Source organism: Syngnathoides biaculeatus, chromosome 20, assembly GCF_019802595.1.
Source record: "Syngnathoides biaculeatus isolate LvHL_M chromosome 20, ASM1980259v1, whole genome shotgun sequence".
Lineage (NCBI taxonomy): Eukaryota > Metazoa > Chordata > Actinopteri > Syngnathiformes > Syngnathidae > Syngnathoides > Syngnathoides biaculeatus.
In genome coordinates this window covers 7,641,219-7,662,057 of record NC_084659.1, presented here as the reverse complement: position 1 = coordinate 7,662,057, position 20,839 = coordinate 7,641,219, and the positions used below count along the sequence as shown (strand labels likewise).

Genomic DNA, 20,839 nt, shown 5'->3' with positions numbered 1-20,839 from the left:
CGAGCGAGGTGACCCGTGTTAGACCTCTCTGGAAAAAGTCGCAGAGAGCAAGGGCTCTGGAAATCCCGGCACGCGGTCAGCATCGCGTCTTTACATTCAAGGAGTGTATGCATTTACTGTACTTTAATGCCTTTTGCGTGTCTGTAATATTTTGACGAAATCTGCCACTGACCACACAAAAACAAAAAGCTGACAGAGGCTTTTTCTTATGGATTACATAATAAGATTTCTAGCGCACACACCACTCGAGCTGTCGCTTTCCTGCTTACTCAAAGCCACTCGGAGCATGTGCGGATGCTCTCGGGGGAGGGGGGGGCTCACTCCCGTGTAGACGGCACGTCCGGACCCTCGGCCCCCCCGGGGCGGTGACAGGAAGACAGAGAAGCAGATCAGCGGGACGCAGTGATGTGTGTACCCTCGCTGCCTCCTCTTCTCCACATATTTATCCTCTTCCTCCCTCACGTCAGCAAGTGTGTCGGCATTGTGTGTGTCCCCCCCCCCCCCCTCTTTCACCATCGTACGCTCACGTGGCAATCACATGCCAAGCGCCATCAGCGGCGATCAAGGGGGAATATGACCTGCAGGGAGGCGAGCAGGGTGAGGCAGCACCCTTTACCATGTGCCCGGCTGAATTATGCATGCGCACAAGTTGTAGAATTACACGCTGACTTGGACCGTGTCATATGCAGACTCCATCCAGCCACAAAGAGAAGCATTCCCAGGAACACACGGAAGGGGTCTTGTTTTCCAAAACTCCTCCATATGTTCCTGAGGACCTTCGTGATATAGCTGTCTCCTTTCCATCATATTCATCTCCGACGTGTCCTTGGCCTTTTGCGCTGAGTTCTTTGCGGAGGTCCACAAGGGCAGAATTGCAGCTGCTCATGTTTCATCAGTGCGGAAATGCCTCAGCCCCTTATCACCCCGTATATACACTGGGGATGCAGAAGAATAAGAGGTGAAAGAGCACCAGAGGACATAATGACAGATGACACACAGCTTGGCATTCCGGGCAACAAATGCATTCCGGGCCTCGTCACCCTCTGCATTGGATGAGTGCAGATCTCTTAAATGCTCACCGATTTCCTTTTGGGTCTTGCCCCAATTTCCATGTGTGAACGGCATACAGTGGTGGTGAAAGTCACCGTGTTTGATTGACAGACGCTTCCTCGCGTCTGTTTTGGGAAATAACATGAGGATGTATGGGAATACTGGCCTTTCATATTTTCACCATTGACTTGCTGCGGTTGTCGTCTCTAATTGGTTTTGTTTAACACAAGACATTTGAACAGCAGGTTTGTTCTGCAGACAAGTTGGACATTTACACGGACTGACATTTTTAGCGTGCGTGCTAGCAGCTACAGTTAACTTTTCCATGTGAGCGTGGGGGAGGGGAACCCTCCTTTGGCCTTTTTCATTCTATAGAATGGTAAGCATTTGCTTCTGGGTTGCACCCCATTAAAAGTGCTCTCAAGGCTGTTGATCATCCTAAAAGCTCGGTTAATTATTGAAGTCATTAGTTCTGGACCTTGTTGGAATGTTAAGCGGCTCATCGTCCACTTTCCAGGTAGGCTCTTAGGGGCAGCGGCGGCGTGCTCGTACCTCATCAGTTTTCTTTATTGCCACTTCGCAGTCAGTTGTCCCCCTCTTCCACAATGCACCTCAATTTTTTTTCCACGGTAATGCTTTTCTATATGGCTCTACATCATCTTTCTTCCAGACTGATTCCCCAATTTCCTGTTTTACAACACCAAACCCTCTTCTGTATCATTCTCGCCATTCGCCTCACATGCTTCCGGATGTGAAGTGAATGTGAACTGCATCACTTCATCGGGGCCCCTCTTGAAATTTCTCGGTTTGTTCACTTTTGAGGGCTTTTCCGTTTTAAGAATGACTGGGCTTGAACCCTCAAAATTGGCCTGGCATCTTGTGAAGTTCTTAGAATTCAATCCCCAAATTCAGTTTTGCTTGGTACTAAGAAATTTGGTTGATGTGTCAATCAGAATTGGGGGGGGAATCGAGAAGTAGAAAAATAAGGAAAAATCTCCAGAAGCCACGACAGGGGTGTTGCGTCCGGCGTAAAAACTGTGCCAAACAAATGAGCGTTCATCTGAGGTGTCACGCTGTGGCGATCCCTAATGGGACAAGGACTTTCTTACTCCAGAAGCCATGAAAGAAAAGACAGACCCGTTACCTTTTTTTTTCTGTTTTTTTTAAGTGAACTTTTCAAGCGTTTTTGTCCACTGCGAACTTTGAACCATATACTAGACAGATGGTCGTTGCTAAATTGCAAAATATTGTCAGGTTCGCTGACACATCATAAAACATGAACTTCAAACGCCGTTCCACACACGCTTGCCCCCTTCTGATGTGCTTTTTTTTGCGTCTACTGTCCTGTCCTTGTTGCTTATGGTGTGAGGAGTCACTCAAGTGATTTAAACCCAGAAGTGGCTGCTTCACATGTATTACTAAGCCAAAATCGAAAGACGTCCTCTGAGTATTAATCAGTGAATTTCTTTTTGCCCCTGAAACTGACTGCTTCATTAATAACACTTGCAGCCGTGGAACAAAAACCTCAAGGATCATCGTCGAGTGACCTCGTTAAAATGTAAGATGGCAGCATGAGGCAAAGCCCCCGAATAGTGAATGAATGGATTCCTGTTACAGAGGCTGTCAACTTTGCAGAGCAACAAAGGAAAGATGAGGGATGTGCGATTGATTGGAAGCCTGAAGGTCGTCCTTTTTAATGTGTGAATGTAATCTCGGACCTTCGAGCAACAATTCCCAGAGAGGATCTGTGTTGGAGGGACCCCCCTCCATCTCCTCAAATGTCCTTTCATATTTAGGTCAGTCTACTTTCACTTTGTTCCGGCTCCTGGGGTGGATGGGCTGCTAAAAAACACTAAGTCTCCAGAAAGAGAACGCTTTGCACTGTGTGTATGTGGCTGCACGCGTTTTGGTACGTTTTACAAAGATTCTCTTCCTCTCGCCCTCGAGCCTAAGGGAGTGATGGTTACATAAACCGACCCTCATCATCTCTTCAATTCCAAAAATCCCACTCTTCCTCTAACAGTCTGCCCTGTTGTTTTTCCTCAGTTTCTTTTCATTTTTCCAAGTGTTTTTTTTTTTTAATCAATACTCATCATGATCCTTACTTGGATTAAACGCTACATTGGTGTTCAGACCTTTGGCATGGAAATGAGGCCCAAACTGGCCAATTTCTTGCCGTACAGTCCAATGTTCCGCCTAAGCTGCACAACTGCGTATTTGTGCACTTGTCGCACACTCTCAGCGCAGAGGAAAACCGATCCAGCGTAGTGAACTACAGCTTGATGTCTTTTTTTGGTAATTTTTTTAATTTAATTTAATTTTTATTTTTAAACAGGGCACCACAGTGCCTCTCACAAAGAGCTGCTGCTCAGCCACACCGGGCCACACACTCTACTTCGTAGTTTACCTGACACCGCCCCCCTCCATTTTAAAGATGTACACTCATAATTACAAATACTGGGGTATGTGAATAATAGAAGAAGTGGTGAAACGGATGAGATTTTCTCTTTTTTCAGTAAAAAAAGGTCTTTGGTCTGAAGCCGAAGTAGAAAGTGCAGGATGAGATGGTGTGTAATGTTAAAATTCTACCTTGGCACAGCCTGATAGAGAATTAGCTTTTTGGGCAATTCTCAATTTGAAATAAAGGAGGCAACATTACATTAGCCCTAAATCTCTTTGGGAGCACCATTCAGCTTGCGAAAGATATTCTGCAAGCAATAAATTAGTTTTACACCAAGAAAAACAGACGGGGATATCATTGTGGGTTTAAAAAAAAAAAAAAAATTAAAGTTGGAAGTGACATTGGATATTTATAGTTAATAGTTGGCTTGGTATGTATTTGTATTGTTTTTTTTTTTTTTTTTTTTGACATTTTCAGTGTAAGTTTGCAAAAACACAAAATTGTGCATACGTCTGATGTTGCTCACAGTGGTCAAAAGAAGCGCTCACGGCCTTATTGTGTTTGCTCAGACACGTCAAAAATCCTTGTTGCCTATTTCATCTGGCATCCAAGATGTGTGACCACCCCAACTGCAGTCTGGCTTTACAAATGGTTGCCTGAGTCGTGGCGCCAAAACTTTGCAATTCGCACACAGGAAAAAACACTCCAGGTGACTGGAGCAATTCCAAGTTTTAAACATCTGACATGGTCATTTTCAACCAATTCCACCCCGTTATGTCCTCATCCACTTGTCTTAACCGCCAGATCTGTTTTCACCTGGAGGCCGCCGTCCCGCATCCCTGGCATCCGCTAATCTCATCCACTCTTTTCCATTCCCTTGTTTTTGCCTTCCATTTTTCTGCGGAAGGTGTGATCAGAAAGAAAAATGATCGGGAGTCCTCCTCGCGAAAGGGAAGGGGAAAAAAATAGCGAGTGAATACGAGCCAGATAACGACACCCTAGAAAGGCTGTTGTCATGGCAACACCACGGCAACCTGGGAGCAAGATTGCTCTGTTAATTAAAAAGTTGATTTATGGCCCTTAAATTGCATACTTACACACAGTAGCGTTGAGGTAGTCCTCTTTCTTAATCACTCAAATCCAAGGGAACGCTCTCTCTCGCTCTCTCTCAAACAATGGATCCACTTCAGGCTTGCGGCTAATCTTCATCCAGGTGGGCACGTTTAATGAGGGACCGAATCTCACTCGGTTTGGCATCCGTTGGGGAAGACAGACTCGGGTAGACAAGAAGATGTCATCTGGTGGCTCATCGGTACAAACTGTGAATAAAGCTGAGCAAATTGTCGTGGTAATCAAGAACAAATTCCCTCAGCTTTTGCGTCTGCTGACGGATGAACCCAAAAGTACCCCCAAAAAAGTGGAGTGTACCAAATGTAAATAAATATGTAAAAGAATAACAAAGTGCCGAATACCAAATTTAAGGTCAGACTGTCATTTAGTGGATGAAAGAATTGAAAGGAAAAAGAATAAAAGAAATAAATTGTGTCCCTGTAGTGACATCGACACTCCACAAACCTTGCGTAAAACATTTAGGATTAAATCGTGTTTGGAATGGGGGGGGGGGGGGGGGGTGCTGAAGGCAGGCTCTTCCCGAACAAGCAACACATTTCTGTCTTTACCTTTTCACGTCTTGAGTGACCTTCATGCCATTAAGATCAAAGTAGAAACAGTTGTCCAGGGATAACCTTTTTAATGAATGATTTTTTTTTTTTTTAATATAAGTCTTACTTAGTCTTTAAAAAGACACTTAATCCTTAAATCCGTCGTCAAAGGTCCCATCCAACAATAGATTTAACCATCAAGCACATTTGTGAAGGAGAGAGGACTAATGTGAGGTACGCACCGTCTTAGCTAGCGGTTCCTCGTGTTCAAACAGCTAACCTGGACAGACACTGTAACTCTCACTCGCCTCGTGTATTTTAATTTATTTCTGACTTTTTTTTTTTTTTCCCCATCGGATTTAACACGATGCAGCATATCCAAAGCAATTTAGTGCTCGTGTGCCTGGTTTTGCATACTAGTCTTGTTGTCGGTGTGGCGTCCTTGAAGACGGCGTCAAAAGTATTTGTGTGCGGTCGTTGCCCCAGTTACATATGCAGCAACGTGTCCTGTTTCCATGGTAATGCCATGCCCCTTTTGGCGTACACGCGCATTCCACCAATCAAATGGTGGTAAGAATAGCCGCTCACACTCCCAAAAGCCCGCCAACACGCCAAAGTGGATCAGTTTGTGTCAATTTGGAAAGTGTAGTAAGTTGTGATCGCCCCGGGTTGTTGCTTGACAATTTGTCGTTGGGATTCTTGTGTGTAATCTTATATACCTACTGCTGGTGGTCGGGGTCGTATTCGCCGTGTAAGCTGCGGGTTGTTTGTGAGAACATCTGCTGTCCGTGATACGACAGAGGCGAACAGCTCGTCTTTTCTCCGACCACTTCGCCGCGGCTCTCTTACACCATCTTCCCACCCCGACGTTGGTCCGGCTATTGCATCTTTAATGCATAATTTATCCGTTAAGTAACCGCAACCGGGTTGTACTGATCCCACAAAGGCTTTCTGGAAGTGTGCTCCTATATTTACGTTTCCACTCTCAAGGAGATTGGAGGGGGAAAGCGTGTCGCAGTGCCCGCCTCACTTTGACCCTCCATATCCCCGTGGAATCCCTCACCTTATATTATGTTGAAGCAAATTCTACAGAGCAAACTAGTGCAGTATGTACAAGATCCTCTTATGAACACTACTAAACACAAACCGCCTCCTATCACAAACCTACAATTGTAGAAAATCACCTTGGATAATGAGCCCCACGCTGCCGGACTCAAGATATAATCAGGAGCACGTATAACAGCCTGTTCTGGTAATTCTCCATTACAGGTTGACGCAAGTCTTGTATTGAATCGGCATTGGTCATTTTAGTTCGTCCAGGTTTCCACTCTTGCAAAATTGAGCTATAAGTCGGTTATGAATGCCTGAAAATGTTCCCTAGTTCCAGTTTTGCCCAACAATCTATCTGGAAAATCACAGGATGCAGCATGTTCACCCAAATGCGTCCTCTGCTAGCATAATGCACCAGTGATGCAGGGCTTCCATTTTTACAGCTCGTCAAGTTGAACCATTGTGCGGGGATATGTTTTGTTACCACGCACGGCCTCGCGTCACGTCGGACTCCTTTGTTTCCGAGGCCGCTTGCCGGCGTTTGTGCGCATGGATGTTTTACAAAGCCTTAAACGCTTGAATACAAGCCAGGCGCGAGGAAGCCGACCCGATTTTCTCGTAAATCACTTTTCCTCGGGCAACCAACGGGAGGCAACCCCCACGCCCGACCCAAGCTCGCTGGAGCCCCCATGACAAGGTGAGTCGCGTTGGGGTTAATGTAGCGTCAGCAACCCTGCTTAACCTTGCAGGCGGACTTTTTTTTTTTAAGCATGGATGCCCACGTTTGCATTGTCCTTTGGCTTGAATGTTATGGCAGTGCAAGACTGTGACCCTCCTATTTTTTCTGGAGGAGTCATGCTCCAGTGTTTTTTCTACTTGAAAGTTTAAGAGTTATTGGTGGGATTTTGACATTATAGACCATAACATATGTGAAAGTTAAAAATACTCTACTCAAACATTTTGCAGTCATACTACCTCCAAAACTGCCATATTTGCAAGTCAACCTTCGAAAAGAAAAATCTGCTTCAAGCGGAGGTTTGCAGTATTAAAACTAATTGGAAAATTCAAATGTAAAAAATGAAAAAAAAAAAAAAAAACAGCACAGACACAGGAAGCAGCATCCCACCGCCAGTTGTCATGTGAAATTTCCCGGTCCACTTGGTCCCCCCCCCCCCCCCCCCCCCCCCCTTTGCAACATTTCGTTTGTACTCAACAATACAGAACACTGAAAGGGTCTTTCCTTTCCACTTTATATACCAAATTAAATTATTTTTATCTGCCTTCTTGCCGTATTTTACAGAAAGAATTTAATCATCGAAAAAAAAACGCAACGAGTGGACAAGAAAGAGACTGAAAGAAAAGTGCACTCCAGTGAATTAATGAACCATTCTCTTTGCCGTGGATTCATTAGGAATATAATGGGGTCCAAATTGATTTACAAAGGCGCACTTATGAATAGCATGCTCTTATTGATTTCAGTTATTCTCAAAGCATTTAACAATGGCGAGCACGCTAGTTTCCAACGCTGTCGCTATGATGTTGCTTGTATTACTTTGCAAGTCTGAAATGTGCAGACCGTACGTTCGAAAATCACAGGACACGCCGCTGTCAATTTATTACAAGAGCCACGCAATGCTTTTTTTGGAGGAGCGCTTTCTATTTTCTAGACATATGATTAGTCATAACTGGAAGTTAAAGGCGTTCCATTTGGAAATAGAATTCAAAACTCCAAGTGGCCTTTGTTCGAAGGCGCAACACAGACTTTTAATCCGCTATTTGTTTGTGCTCCAAGTGCACGGCCCCTACTTTGGAGTGCAAATGTTTTATATTTGATTTTTGATTCGTCTCAGCACTCCGTGGACGCGCCCGCTCAAACACACACAGACGGGTTGAAGCAACACGGCTTTTAATCAGCGTTCAAACTGGCCTCCACCTTCCTCCGTCTGGCGCTCGGTCACCCATCTGCGACGGTGCTTTCGCCCCACCTGTGCTCGCCTTACAAGGCGGCCTCGCTGGCCATCAAAGGGCGAATTTGCACTTGGCCCCACTTGTTGACTCGCGTCCGTTGGGGATGAAGAATCTCTTTAAGCAACTTTCTGGACACTGTGGAGCCTCCGAGCATCAGGGAAAGCCATGCAGATTTTTAAGCGTCTTTTTAAATGATCGTAGGGCGTCTTGAAAACCTGCTGAAGTCAAGTCGGGTGACGTGCACCTTTCCCTAACCTTTGCAAGTTTGCAGATCGAGCACCAAATCGCATCAGAGTTGTGCTTCAGTAATAAAACGAACGATGAGACTAACAAATTCTGATGATCATTGCATATATTTTCGAACTTGGCCTTTCATCATGTGGATTCATGCAAGGTGCTGGTTCGATTAAATGCCTCTCAGTGATAAACTAACTCGACTGAACTTTGAAAACATGTCGACGGTTGAATGTTAGTCACAAAAGTGTATTTGAGAGCTTTGCTTGCATTTCTTAGATTTCACCTTTTTCCGTTTTGTCTTTCCCCAAATAGTTCGGGTAACTCTGTTGACAATCATTAGCCCATCCCTCATTTTCACATTTGAGGATGACCGATCACTGAAGTGGCTTTCCCGCCTGTTAGTGAGTCAAAGAAAGTGCTTGTGAGTAAAGGAGAGTGCTTGTTCACTTTAGGGTTGTCATAACTTTACACTTTTCCACAAAAATGAAATAGTTTCTTCTGCTGGCTTTAATCACATCCCCGCTGCTCAAAAGCGTTAGTCTGGCATCGGAGGTGTGAGATTAGCGTGTCCTCAGCGGCAGAGAGACGATTAAGCCAGAACGAACGCCCGCTTTGCCATCAAATTTGCGGCACTGGACGTGAAAACAAAGTTATGTCATTCAGGAGTTGCGAAGGGCAGGCGGAGCGGCATCCGTTGTCCGCCCTTTTCTCGCTCTCTCTTTTTGTGCGCGATTGTCTCTCGGCCGTTGTCTGTCTGTGGCTGCTGGCTGGCCGGCTGGAGCATCTGGCTGCAGTTGCAGAGCAGCAGTCACATACCTGCATTCAAGTGGAACAAACTGGATGGTTGGCTGCTCACGGAAGGTCATCAGCCTTGGGCTCTGTGTGTGTCTGTGTGCGCGCACACGGCAGTGTTTGTCATGGTGGACTCGCAATTCAATCCAAAATACATTTTCAACTCATCTGTATGACGTGCTTCTTTGTGAATTAAGTTTACAGGTGTTTATTACTTTTAACCAAAACAAGTATTGTCCCTCTATTATGAAAATGAAATTGACAACCAAAATAATGCAGCCCACCCCCCCCCTCCAACGCACAAATAAAAAAAATTGAATGACCTTATCTGTAATCAGACATTTTTAATATGCAATGGGTAGTAAGACATTGATGCATATAGTAAGCGATTTTAAACAATATGTAGAGTAAATCATCCTTCATGACATTGTGTAATGTAAATATTTTATTTTTAATATGACATTTAACGGTCAGCGCCGTTTAGCGCATCTGCGTCATAGTTCTGAGAATCGGGCTTCAAATCATAGCACCACTTATGTGGAGTTGGCATGTACTCCCAGTGTCTGCGTGGGTTTTCTCCGGGTACTCCCGCTTTCCTCCCCAAATGCCAAAACCATGCCCGTTAAATTGACTGAAGGCTCTAAATTGCCCGTGGGTGTGAGTGTGAGTGCGAATGTTTGTGTGCTCTGCGGTTGGTTGGCAACCACTTCAGGGCGTACGCCGCCTATCGCCCAAAGATAGCCCGGAAACGCTCTAGCACAACCGTGACCCTAGTTGAGGGTGAGGGACACAGATAATGGATGGATGTCAAGTAAAGTACATTAATTTCCATTTACGTGTAGTTAGTAATTTTGGATTTTCTTTAACATTTATAATATATTATATATTGTAAAACATTTTATGACATGTATAGTATGAAATCATTCATCTGACATGATGCATACCAATACGCTTTTGATGACATATTACTTTTTTTATGATACATAGTGTAAAACAATGTATGTGTAAAGGAAGACATTTTTAGACAGTTTCATCACATGATGTAAAGTAATGTTTTTTTCTGCATGTCGGGCCATTCTTCATCGATAATCCTTTTCTTACTTTTTTTTTTTTTTTTTTTTTTGCCTGGACAGCTTTCAAAGTTTGCTTGTTTGCCACCCACCTGTAGGAGACTGTGATGATGATCAGCAGGGTAATGAATGGTGACCCCCATATCATTGACGTCCAAAATTGGCACTGTGGAATACGTACATAGTCGATTTTTCACCTACCTAAATACTTAGTTGGGGAAAAAAAAGTCTTCATTGTGAATCCCCGTGTTTAGGGAACGTGGCACCATATTTGCCAGTCCTAATCAACACCTTGCCCTTTGCGAAGTGCGGAATGAATAATTGATTGTAACGGGGTGCCATGACCCCACCTTGTCAGCCAGAATGTTTAAAAAAAAATATATATATATAGATTCCAAAAGTTTGCCGGTTGTTTGTACATTAATAATCATGCCACAGAAGTTGAGGGGGTTGTCATCTGCACAGCACTACTCGGAAGTTAGCTCCTCCTTGGTGTTGATTACACGCTTGTTAAAATCACCCGCCTACTGTCATCTTTGGGGTGGGAGGGTTGGAGCATCAACACATTTCCAAAAAATCGTTAGCTCCCTTTCATTCTTTTTCCCGTCACCTTTTGTGTTCACACGGTTTACTGTTCTTAAAAATGAGTACAGAGCGTGTGCATTCTGCTTTAACAAGCACCCGTCACCCCATTCTCTTTGTACAGTAAACACACACACACACACACGCACATCAGCTGGGAACTGTGCGGTTTGATACGTGGCCGCCGGCGAAGCACTTCCTCCTAATGAGCCTCCTGCCCTCCCGTTTCTCCAAGAGACGCCAAAAGAGATGTAACCTTGATACGTGAAGAATGGAACTCACACACCCGTGCATCCATCAGATCAAGGCCACACGTTATTCCCACTAATGCTATAACTAATTTTTGTTTTTAAATATTTTTGATGCTTCATCCTCACTGGCCACACTATTGAGTACACCCACGTTATGGCATGATTTATTTTATGACAGCACATAATGAAATACTTAAATTAGAAATAATTTTGACAACTATTGTTCATTCTTTTGAGAGTATTTCAAATTTTGCCGATGTATTATGAAATGCACTCAATGTTAACTCAGCTGATTCCACACAATTGTCACAATTCTTAGAAATCAACGAATCGATTAATGCCTTCTCCCGCTACACGACGGAGAACATTGTCTCTTTTTCTCATCTTTTCATGTGTCTTTAATTGCGTTCAATGATGATTTTGAAATATATTGAATCGTATTCGCTTTTGCGTGTGTTGCAGGTGTGGGCCAACTACGAGGAGAAGCCCAAAGAGGAAATGGTGCATATGTCCGAGGAGAAGGAGCGCGTGGCCAAATACAAGCCGGTGTACGTCACGGAAATTACCGACATGCTGCACTTGTACGCCCAAGACGTAGAGACCGGTAAATGGATGTCCTTGATGTTTTATTTCCTGTATGACTTCCAATTCCTCCACCTCCATTTCCTTTTATTTGGCGTTAAACACCAGGCCAGCTTTATTAAGCACAGCTCCTGACAGCCGCAGAGATGCGGCTTGTTATCGCATTGCACTGATGGGAATCCATCATCCCGTCCCCGTCCTGTCACTTGTGACTGGGGAACTCGCAATCCCTGCGGTTCCCGCTTGGATGCATTTCCACACCGGCTGATGTATGTTTTCACATGAATGAATGCACACGTGATGGATCTCCCGGTGTGTTGCTGTGCTTAGTGCGACCCAACCCCACGGCCACACCCCGACTCCAAAAGCCACTCAGGAGCAACCCCTGGAGAATTATGATTAGTTGCACCCACCACCAAAGCATTGTATCCACAAAATCCAACCTAAGTCATCAAAAACAATTTTTTGTGCAATTTTTGTTTAGCAGTACAGTTTTTGCGGTAGATCAGCAGGTGTACTGTGAGAAAAGTTCAAATTTCATGAATTGCTCTAATTATCACAGTTTATGACAATGTCTTTATCAATGCCAGTGATGTTAGCGACTGGCAGAACGATTCAGTGCTCTTCCAACCAGATGATTGTTGGTTAATTGTGTTCTCTTTTTATGTCTGTGGAGATTTTGTCATTCCACTCTGCAAAGCTAAATCTCATTTTTTAAAATCGTTAAAGAATGAGTTGGGTATGTATGTATGCCATTAGGGTAATGATACATACTTTTTGTTTGGGTGTGTGCTGCAAAATTGTTTGTGATGCAAAATATGTGCCTTGGCTCAAAAGTGGGAGCACACCGTACTAGAAAATAGGCGGGGCTTTATCTCGAAGTTTTTGAGTTTTCGTTCAAGGATGTGGGCGGAGCTTTGCAGCAAAGTATGATCGGTTCCCAAGAAATATGAAACTCATAAATTGATGTTGTTGTAGCGAAGTACGACGGTCGTTATTCCGTATCAAGGTCCAGAAAGTGAGGGCGCTCCGTAGGTGTTCCACCGTCAGGGTGGTCGGTTTTTGAGCACAGTTGAAGAAATGATGCGTATTGTGGGGGGGGCGACGACGACGTCACACAATGGGCATTTATTGACGATGTTGTTGTCGAGTCGATGCTGATAGTTAAACTCATGTCATCTTTGCTACTGTCCTTACCGAATGTGCTGTTCATGAAGAAGGTCCCAGCCAAAGGAGATGCGTTCATCATTTTCCCAGCGGCATCCCTAAAAAAACGGAGTCAGTCCTAGGCTGAGCTTGCTTAATTTTAGTAACCCAATCGTGTGTGAGCCCAAAGTCGCAATTGATCATCCTTTCATCATCTCGCTATAAGCCCAGCCGGGGAGGTTGAAAGGCCCAGTAGCGCCTCGGGCTAATCCTGCTAGCCGACCCCCCGCCCATTCCCTTCCCCTGCAGGTGTTACTACACCAATCATGATCAGGTGCACGTGCAGTACCAAGCACTTCAATTGAGCCTTGAGCGTCACATGCCACGGGGCGCAAGAATATATAAACGAAGCCTAAAAAGTAATATCAAACATATTGCAACATTTTAAATGATAGTGGCAAGCGCCCTTAAAAGCTGCCATTATTTGCATACGTTTAATCATTCAGCCCCCCCCCAAAAAGACTGTTAAACTTAGCAACATGAAATTTAGCATATGTAGTCCCACAAACAGAAAAGTATCCAGAAGCCACGCATGGAAAGTCAAAAGTATTCGGGTGTTTGTTCAAAGCGGCCATTTTGAGCTCATTTTCAGCGGTCCTTCAAAGACAGACTTGTCCTCGGGATTTTGTCTAATAGCGTCAGCCACAGTGGGGAACTGAATCCTGACCTTTCATTCTCCAGCCTTCCTCCCTCCATCCTCTTCTCTCTCGGTCGTTTACATTTTCGCCGACGCTTGCTCAAAGCAGCATTAAGTCATAGCGAGCCCTTGAAAGGCACATCAAAGTGTTGTAGAATCACAGTAGCCAAGTGCTGTATAATTAGGTTATGTTACAGCGGTGGTTTTCAAATTTGGGGTTGGGGGGGGGGTGTTTCAGCCCACCCGGTTTACAAATTTCAGCGTTCTTGTGGCTGCTGCTTCAAAACAAAACTGTCAAATCCCTGTCTTTCCGTGTGCATGGCTTGTTTTGAATTTTTTTGTGGGTCAGTTCATAACGAATATGTCCACCAAATTTGAGATTTCTAAATGGAACTGGCTTTGGTGGGTGTCTTTTCAACTTCTGGAAGGTACTAAAGAGCCAGAATGGTTGCTTCCAATTAATATGGCCACCTTGCTGGCATGGCTTCTTGAGACTTTTGTGCGGGTCAATTCAAATTTGCAACATTAAGTGAAACAGAGTTCGGGGGTAGAATTAAAAGGAAAATCTCGGGTACGCTACGGCGTTATTACGACTGTTTCTATTAGCATGCACTTGACTGAACATTGTGCAGATGTGATAAGGAAAAGATGAAAAGGCCTCACATCTGTTTTTGCACTTGAGTGGACACGTGCAGACCACCTCCCCCCAAATGACCTCAGTGGTTTCATATGTCTAGGAGAACATACAAAAAAAAAAAAAAAAAAATATATATATATATATGTATTTTACCCTCAGCAGGTCGAGCCAACTCTGCGCTTGAACCCCCCCCTCTTAAACCATCCATCCCTTTTTCCCATTTTAATTATCCCCTTTTAATAACTCAGAAATGCGGCTTTCTTCATGCATGGCTATCTTTACATGCGCTTGATAAATGATTAATTTCACATTTGGAGTGGGTTTTTTTTTTCCCTTCACCAAATCGCTGGCAAGTTGAGGGATTGTGCTCCTTAATCCTCAGTTTATTGGGAAGGCTCTTTATCTGTTAATGTACTCATTTATCTGGCATTGTCTCACTTTCCTCCCAACACACATTATCTCCCCTTCAAAGGACTATCTCGCCATTCCACCCCCCTGATTTTTTTTTTTTTTTTTTTTTTTTTCTCCCCTCCCGCATTGGCTTCTCTCCGTAGGCTAGATGTAATTACTGTCAGGAGAGGGATCCGCATAGATCTCTGTGACCTTGCGCAGTCCAAAGACACGGGCCACTCCGGGCGCATGCATCCAGGAAGTAGCGACCCCCACTATTGCATCGTCACATCATTTAAAAAGAAAAAAAGAAAATGTGCCAAATATAGCCTATTAAGTATTTAGCGGCATCTTGTGTGCCCGCAGTCTGAATATTGGATGCCACATCAGCTGTTTATCAAAGACACCAAGTAGTAGTAGCGGTAGTAGAGTATAATGTTGATTTAGAAAACGAGTGCGTTCTAATTAAAGACGCGAGTGGCCCACTAAGGGGGATAAAGCCCAATCTTGACAATCTGCGCTACAAAAAAACATCTTAGCAGCCATGATCACATGATGACTGCTTGACAGGCAGCGTTTACTTGAGGCGGATTAATCTCAAAAAATAGCAAACAATGCACATCAGGTAGAAGACAGACAGACTGACTAAGACCATTTGCCAAATAAATGAAATGAAAAGAGTGAAATATCAGACGCATTTCAGTTGACGGAAGTGTCCTTGTTGAATTTATTTATTGCTAAAATGTGCCTTTTTTTTTATAGTTGACTAGGATGCAATGGGAGTCAAGTTGAAGTTGATTGATTGAGGACGTGACATTTTTAAGCATAGTGTGGGGAAAAAAGAAACAATCCAGGTTAAGGTAGCCAAAATGATACACAAAACAAGAACAAAAATGATCCAGTGTTGAAAACCTGCATTAAAATGGATGCCATAGGGAAGGGGGTGACCACCTCCGTCAGGATCTCGAAGTGCATCATCAGCATGAAGTGGCAGAAACGCAGCCGCCAGCAAATTATTGCCAAATGCTGACCAAAATTCAGGTCGTTCATATCTAAAGATATTGCAGGAAGAGAGAGCATGACGGGATACGAGGGACTCGCGTGGCCTTTTGCCACGAATCCCAAGGCTGTGTGGGATTCTATTAGCGGCGTGTATGAAAGGCATTACAGCGAATGCAGGTAAATAATCCCAATAAATCAAGAGGCTGCTGCTCTCTTTGGCTCCCCAGTGACGAATCCCATCTTGATGCCTGAGATGTTCCAAGTGAACAGAGTTGAGATTAAAAAGACTCAAAAAGGGTCTGGCCTTTGAAGCGCTACCTGCCTGAAGGAAGATGGGAGTGGTGGGAGCTGCTTCATTAGGTGATGAACAGCTGCCATCCGTACAAGGCGGAAGTGTGAATAATGCGGGCCGGGCGGCGCCTGGTCTGGGGGCTCATTACGCCAGGAACCGAGCGCCAAGCCGGATACGTCGGCGCTTTGCACCCGAGGGTGTGCCCCACTGTTTGGGAGACCCTGAAAAAATAATTATCTTCAAAAGGCTCTTTTTTTGGGGGGGGGGGGTTCCAGCGCAACCTTTTTTTGTGAGCTTCAGCTTCTTCGCTGCATGTGACACATTTTGAGTCTGGCACACCACAATTTTGGGAATTCTCAAGCTACACACTCCAAAATTTTTTTTTTTCCTCCCCGACCCCGACTCACACTGATGTCATGAACTTGATTATCTTGGAGGGACTGAATGTGATGGATTTATCGTCAGAGCAGACGTGACAGGACTTGACTCGGGAAGTGGCCGAGTGAATCTCTGGAACCACGCGAGGGGTCGTAAATCCTCTCGTTAAAGGCGGCAAACCGTGGCGACGCTTGTCAGCGGCCTTTGACTGCTTCGCTCACGGCTATAATAATCATGTTAGCGCTCAGGGTCAAGGCGCCGGGTATTTATGACCCCAAGGTGGCGTTAGACACTGTTCACTCAATCAGAAATGGGTGGAGGAAGTTGAAGCACTTTATTTGATATTATTCATTTTACATTTGATGCAAGAAATGTTGTTACAAATGGAACATTTTGTTCTCTGTGTTGGTGCCTTGCTTTGCCCTCCACAGTGTTTCCCATGCCCCGCCTTTGCCATTTACAGATATAGAACCCTCATCCATTAGGTGTTTGCATAATTATCCATCAGCAAGCGCCCTCTTAGCTCATGTCTCCTCTTTCTGCTTCTCTTTGGACACAAAGTGGAAATAAATGTCTGACGTGTGCACACGCAAAAAATATACAACACACAAAAGCGGGAGTTGGTCTTGATAGACCGATAATCAAAGATATTGGAGCCATTTCATGACATTTCGAGGGACTTACGTCCTCCAAAATGGCTCCCAATCCTTGCTTAGCCCTCAGTTGGCGAGTATCCTTCCAGTTAATAAAATCATCCCACCTGTCTCTGCACAGATAACCCCATAATTATTTACATATGCTTCCCCGCACACGGTGTTAGATACTGACGCACAACTGCGGGAAGTGACCCAAGCCAACGCGCTCGGTGCGTCTTGAAAAACAAACATCACATTTGTGAAGGTTACTTGGGGCGGATTGAAGCGAGGCCGCATGGCATTAACCTGGCAGATTAAAGAGACGCAATGTTGGAGGGAGTAATTGCAGAACTGACGGCTCTGTTGTCACGTCTGGATTTGCGGCTCACGCGTGTTTTCTGAAAGGAACGAGCTAATGTGTGTTTTGCAGTAGTCGGGCACTTTGCTTCACAACTTCCAACCACAGGCAAACATTGATTCCAAACAAAATACCTATAAGCCTTTTTTCAGCCAGTTTCTGATTTTCTGACAATTTCAAGAGTGTTAATAAATGTGTTCTCAACCCATTTTCAACAACTTAAATTTGACACAGTTCGGCTGGATGAGTAGAATTGATTTGTGGAAAAAATACATAAAAAAACTGACCATCTTTGGACATGCATGCTTTTTTTTTTTCACCCACCAAGAAAACACCAAATCTATACCCGTTGGTTACTCGCACTACCGGCGAGGACTGGCCACAATGGTGGCCTTTTTCGAATGTCAAGTCTCTTAACAAGTGTCTCCTCTCCAACAGGAGGCCAGCTGGAGAGTCTGATGGAGACCATGAGGGGGGAGATCACCGCTCAGCCCCCAGTGGAAGGTTCCTACGCTCCACGCCGGGGTGACTTCTGCATAGCCAAGTTTGCTGATGGCGAATGGTACGTAAATAAAAATTAGGTAATTAGAGTGCTGCGTCTCGATTTTTGATGTAATTTCCTATGCTGGCGCAAGATCACACGACTTTCTAATTTTTACCTTATCGCTAGTTAAGATCATGAGTGTAGAGAGCCACTGGGTGTATTTAGCTTGCCAGCGCTTCTTTTGGACCGCTTCAGTCATCTCTCGCTCAACCTACCTGCACACGTTAACTGCGGTAGGCCTATTTGAAGACAAATTCTGACTGAGCCCTTGCATTATTGTGCCGCAAACATGAAAATAGTTTTGTGTCCAGGTGAAAAGCAGGCATTTGTCAGGCAGACAGCGATGAAAGAAACATTTTCTCCTATAGGTACAGAGCCCGTGTGGAGAAAGTGGAGTCGCAGGTCAAAGTGCACGTCTTCTACATCGACTACGGCAATGTGAGTGATAAAAAATAAAAATGCACCACTGCTAATGTTGTGTATATATCTATTACATATTTAGTATACATGGCGTACTATACATTTCTCACCTTTATTGGTCACGACTGAAGCAGCAGCAACAACAACAGGAAGTTTATTTTTACAGCATCACCAAAGGCACTTCTTCCTCGTGCGTGCGCTGCGTCGTTTCCCACGATGCATTCGGGCATCACTAAAGGACTTTTTTTTTTCTCCTCCCTTTTTCAAAAGAGACGTTTACAGCTGCCCTGTGAATCCCTAATACGGCGTCAATAAATCTGGAGCCGTTTGTTTGGAAGCAAACGTTGAAGGTGTTCTCCCTCTTGACTCTGGAGCACGCTGATCACAGTCTACTATAACACAAAAAAAAAAAAAAAAAAAAGGAAAGCCACACTTTTTAATGCCGCTTTTTTGGTCATACTTTGTCCCAATGGTCTCAACTGCGCTACCTTATCTTGTTCAAGCCTTCCACTCAAGAAGACATTAAAAAGCATTTGATTATTTTATGACCTCATTGATTGGTAAAAAAATTCTCAAGGCCTTTGAACCCCACTTGGCTTTATAGGAAATTCTATCGAATGCCCATTTATTTATTCTGTAGTACAACCACCCATTTGTAGTTGTAGTTTTGTGTCTGTCTGTCTGCGATAATCACTAACTATTCAGCGTTCAGGGAACCAAAGTAGAAGTGACTAAAAAGGCACACAGTGTGAGCCACTAATTGCCGTCATTTGCAACACGCTGCTTCCCCTGTAAAGAAAAACAAAACAAAACAAAAAAAAAAAAGTAATAATAATACACCCCCCCTCTCACAAAGTTATTTTCAGAGTTCTGCCGCCTTTATCACTCACAAATGTCTTGATTCCGAATCATAATCACAGCAGTCGCAGCTAATTGTCATGCCTGCTGTATTGTCTCAATGTGCACTTGACTCGTGCGTCTTGACTCCAGGCCCTCCAGCAGCTGCCAAAGCTAAATCCAAGCGGAAATTTAAAACAAATGATGATAACAAACGCAATCATTGTGTTGCTGCCAGAGAGAAATCTTGCCGTCCACCCGCCTTGCCACCATACCGCCCGCCTTCAGCACCAGGACGCTTCCGGCGCAGGCCACGGAGTACACCTTCGCCTACATCCAGGTGCCGCAGGACGTAAGTAACAGAAGCACTGACGTTAATTCAGAACATTTTTGGGAAGACGTATTTGGTAAATTATTATTGTTGTTGACCAAAATCCACAGGATTGCCTACGGGACATGAGGTGGTCATCTACAACCTCGACATAGTTGCCACCCACATCTTGTGGCTTAAGTCATCACTAACTGTGGCCATAGTGGGCTTATTCTTATGAACATAAAACATAACTCTGAAATACTTGTATTTAATGTATTGTTTTGTAATAGCGGAATTCCCGGCCTACAGAGCACACCTGGTTACAAGCCTCACAGAGTACATTTATAAAGGAAATACCATTTAGTACATACACATGCCGCAGTTGTGTAAAAGCCGCAAGTGCCCAAATTGAAATCCACATTGAGGCACAAGATATTTACAAAAAAAGACGCTAGCGTTAGTGCTAATGCCGCGTGAGCGCTAATGCTAAAAGGGCCGGTTTAAAAAAAAAAAAAAAACTTACCATTTAATATCACTGAGACCCGCCAGTAACACAGCAGCACTAATGCGAGCGCAGGGCTAACAGGGCTGGTAAAAGTCACTTCCTCGGCACATATATTCCACCGGTCTCATTCTTACCTTTTCCGCTCCAGTGCCCCCTTGCGACCGTTAAAAAAATGCACAAATTAGCCGCATTACAGTAGTTTTGTATTTTAAAAATGGCGATTTTCATTTTATCTACAGTACACATTAATACAGTAATTCTGTACTGGTGTGTTACGGACTGCTAGTAAAAAAACTGGCCACATATCTTAAGAGGATTTTTATATAGTTTATCTCAAAATGTGGCTTCAGTATGTCTCCAAAATGTGCTTGGTCACTCGTGTGTGTGTGGTGGTGTGTGTGTGTGTGTGTGTGTGTGGTGTGTGTGTGTGTGTGTGTGTGTGTGTGTGTGTGTGTGTGTGTGTGTGTGTGTGTGTGTTTTTTTTTTTTTAAGGCATGCTGTCACTCGTCCCTCGAGTGGGTATCTCCTGGAGGGTGAAGTGGGCCATCTGTTGCCCCGCTCACAGGCGTCACCTATACTGCAAACGCGCGTGTACACACGGGAAGCTGACAGCTCTCGTCTCGCCTTGTGGCACCCACCTTATCTTTTCGTGTGCCCCTCACCTCCGCAATGCCGCACAATTTCGCTGCACTCGCTCGGTTGCAGATAGTTTGTGCCACGCTGCCAGTAAATAGCGCTCTTCAACTGTCATATTCGGAGGGAAATAAAAGCACTCACCTTTTGAAAAGTGAGCGACAACAGCATTGTTCCCACGACAATGCCCTCCGCTGTCGGCCGGCTTCACTCTGCACCGTTAATTTACCGAAGTAGCGCCCTTGTAAAAGAGACTCCAAAGCTGATTGTTACTTTGCACTGAGTTCAAAAATCAAATGAACCACAAATAGTCGAATTATTTAGGAATTAAATTCAGTGAAACTTGAGCTCACCAATAAGTTTTTCAACTTTTTCAAGCACTTTGATTGTGAGGAAAACTTTTGCGCA

At 44.3% G+C, this 20,839-nt stretch overlaps 1 protein-coding gene across 1 annotated transcript in view; it reads left to right on the top strand.

Moving 5' to 3' along the window:
* The window catches only part of snd1 (staphylococcal nuclease and tudor domain containing 1), a 112,645-nt gene that overhangs the window by 76,996 nt on the left and 14,810 nt on the right, over positions 1–20,839 (top strand). The window contains exons 18-21 of the mRNA XM_061806064.1: positions 11,525–11,666; positions 17,618–17,741; positions 18,092–18,161; positions 19,219–19,332. Of these exons, the coding sequence (XP_061662048.1) occupies positions 11,525–11,666; positions 17,618–17,741; positions 18,092–18,161; positions 19,219–19,332 (450 nt within the window). The remainder of the gene's footprint in view (positions 1–11,524; positions 11,667–17,617; positions 17,742–18,091; positions 18,162–19,218; positions 19,333–20,839) is intronic.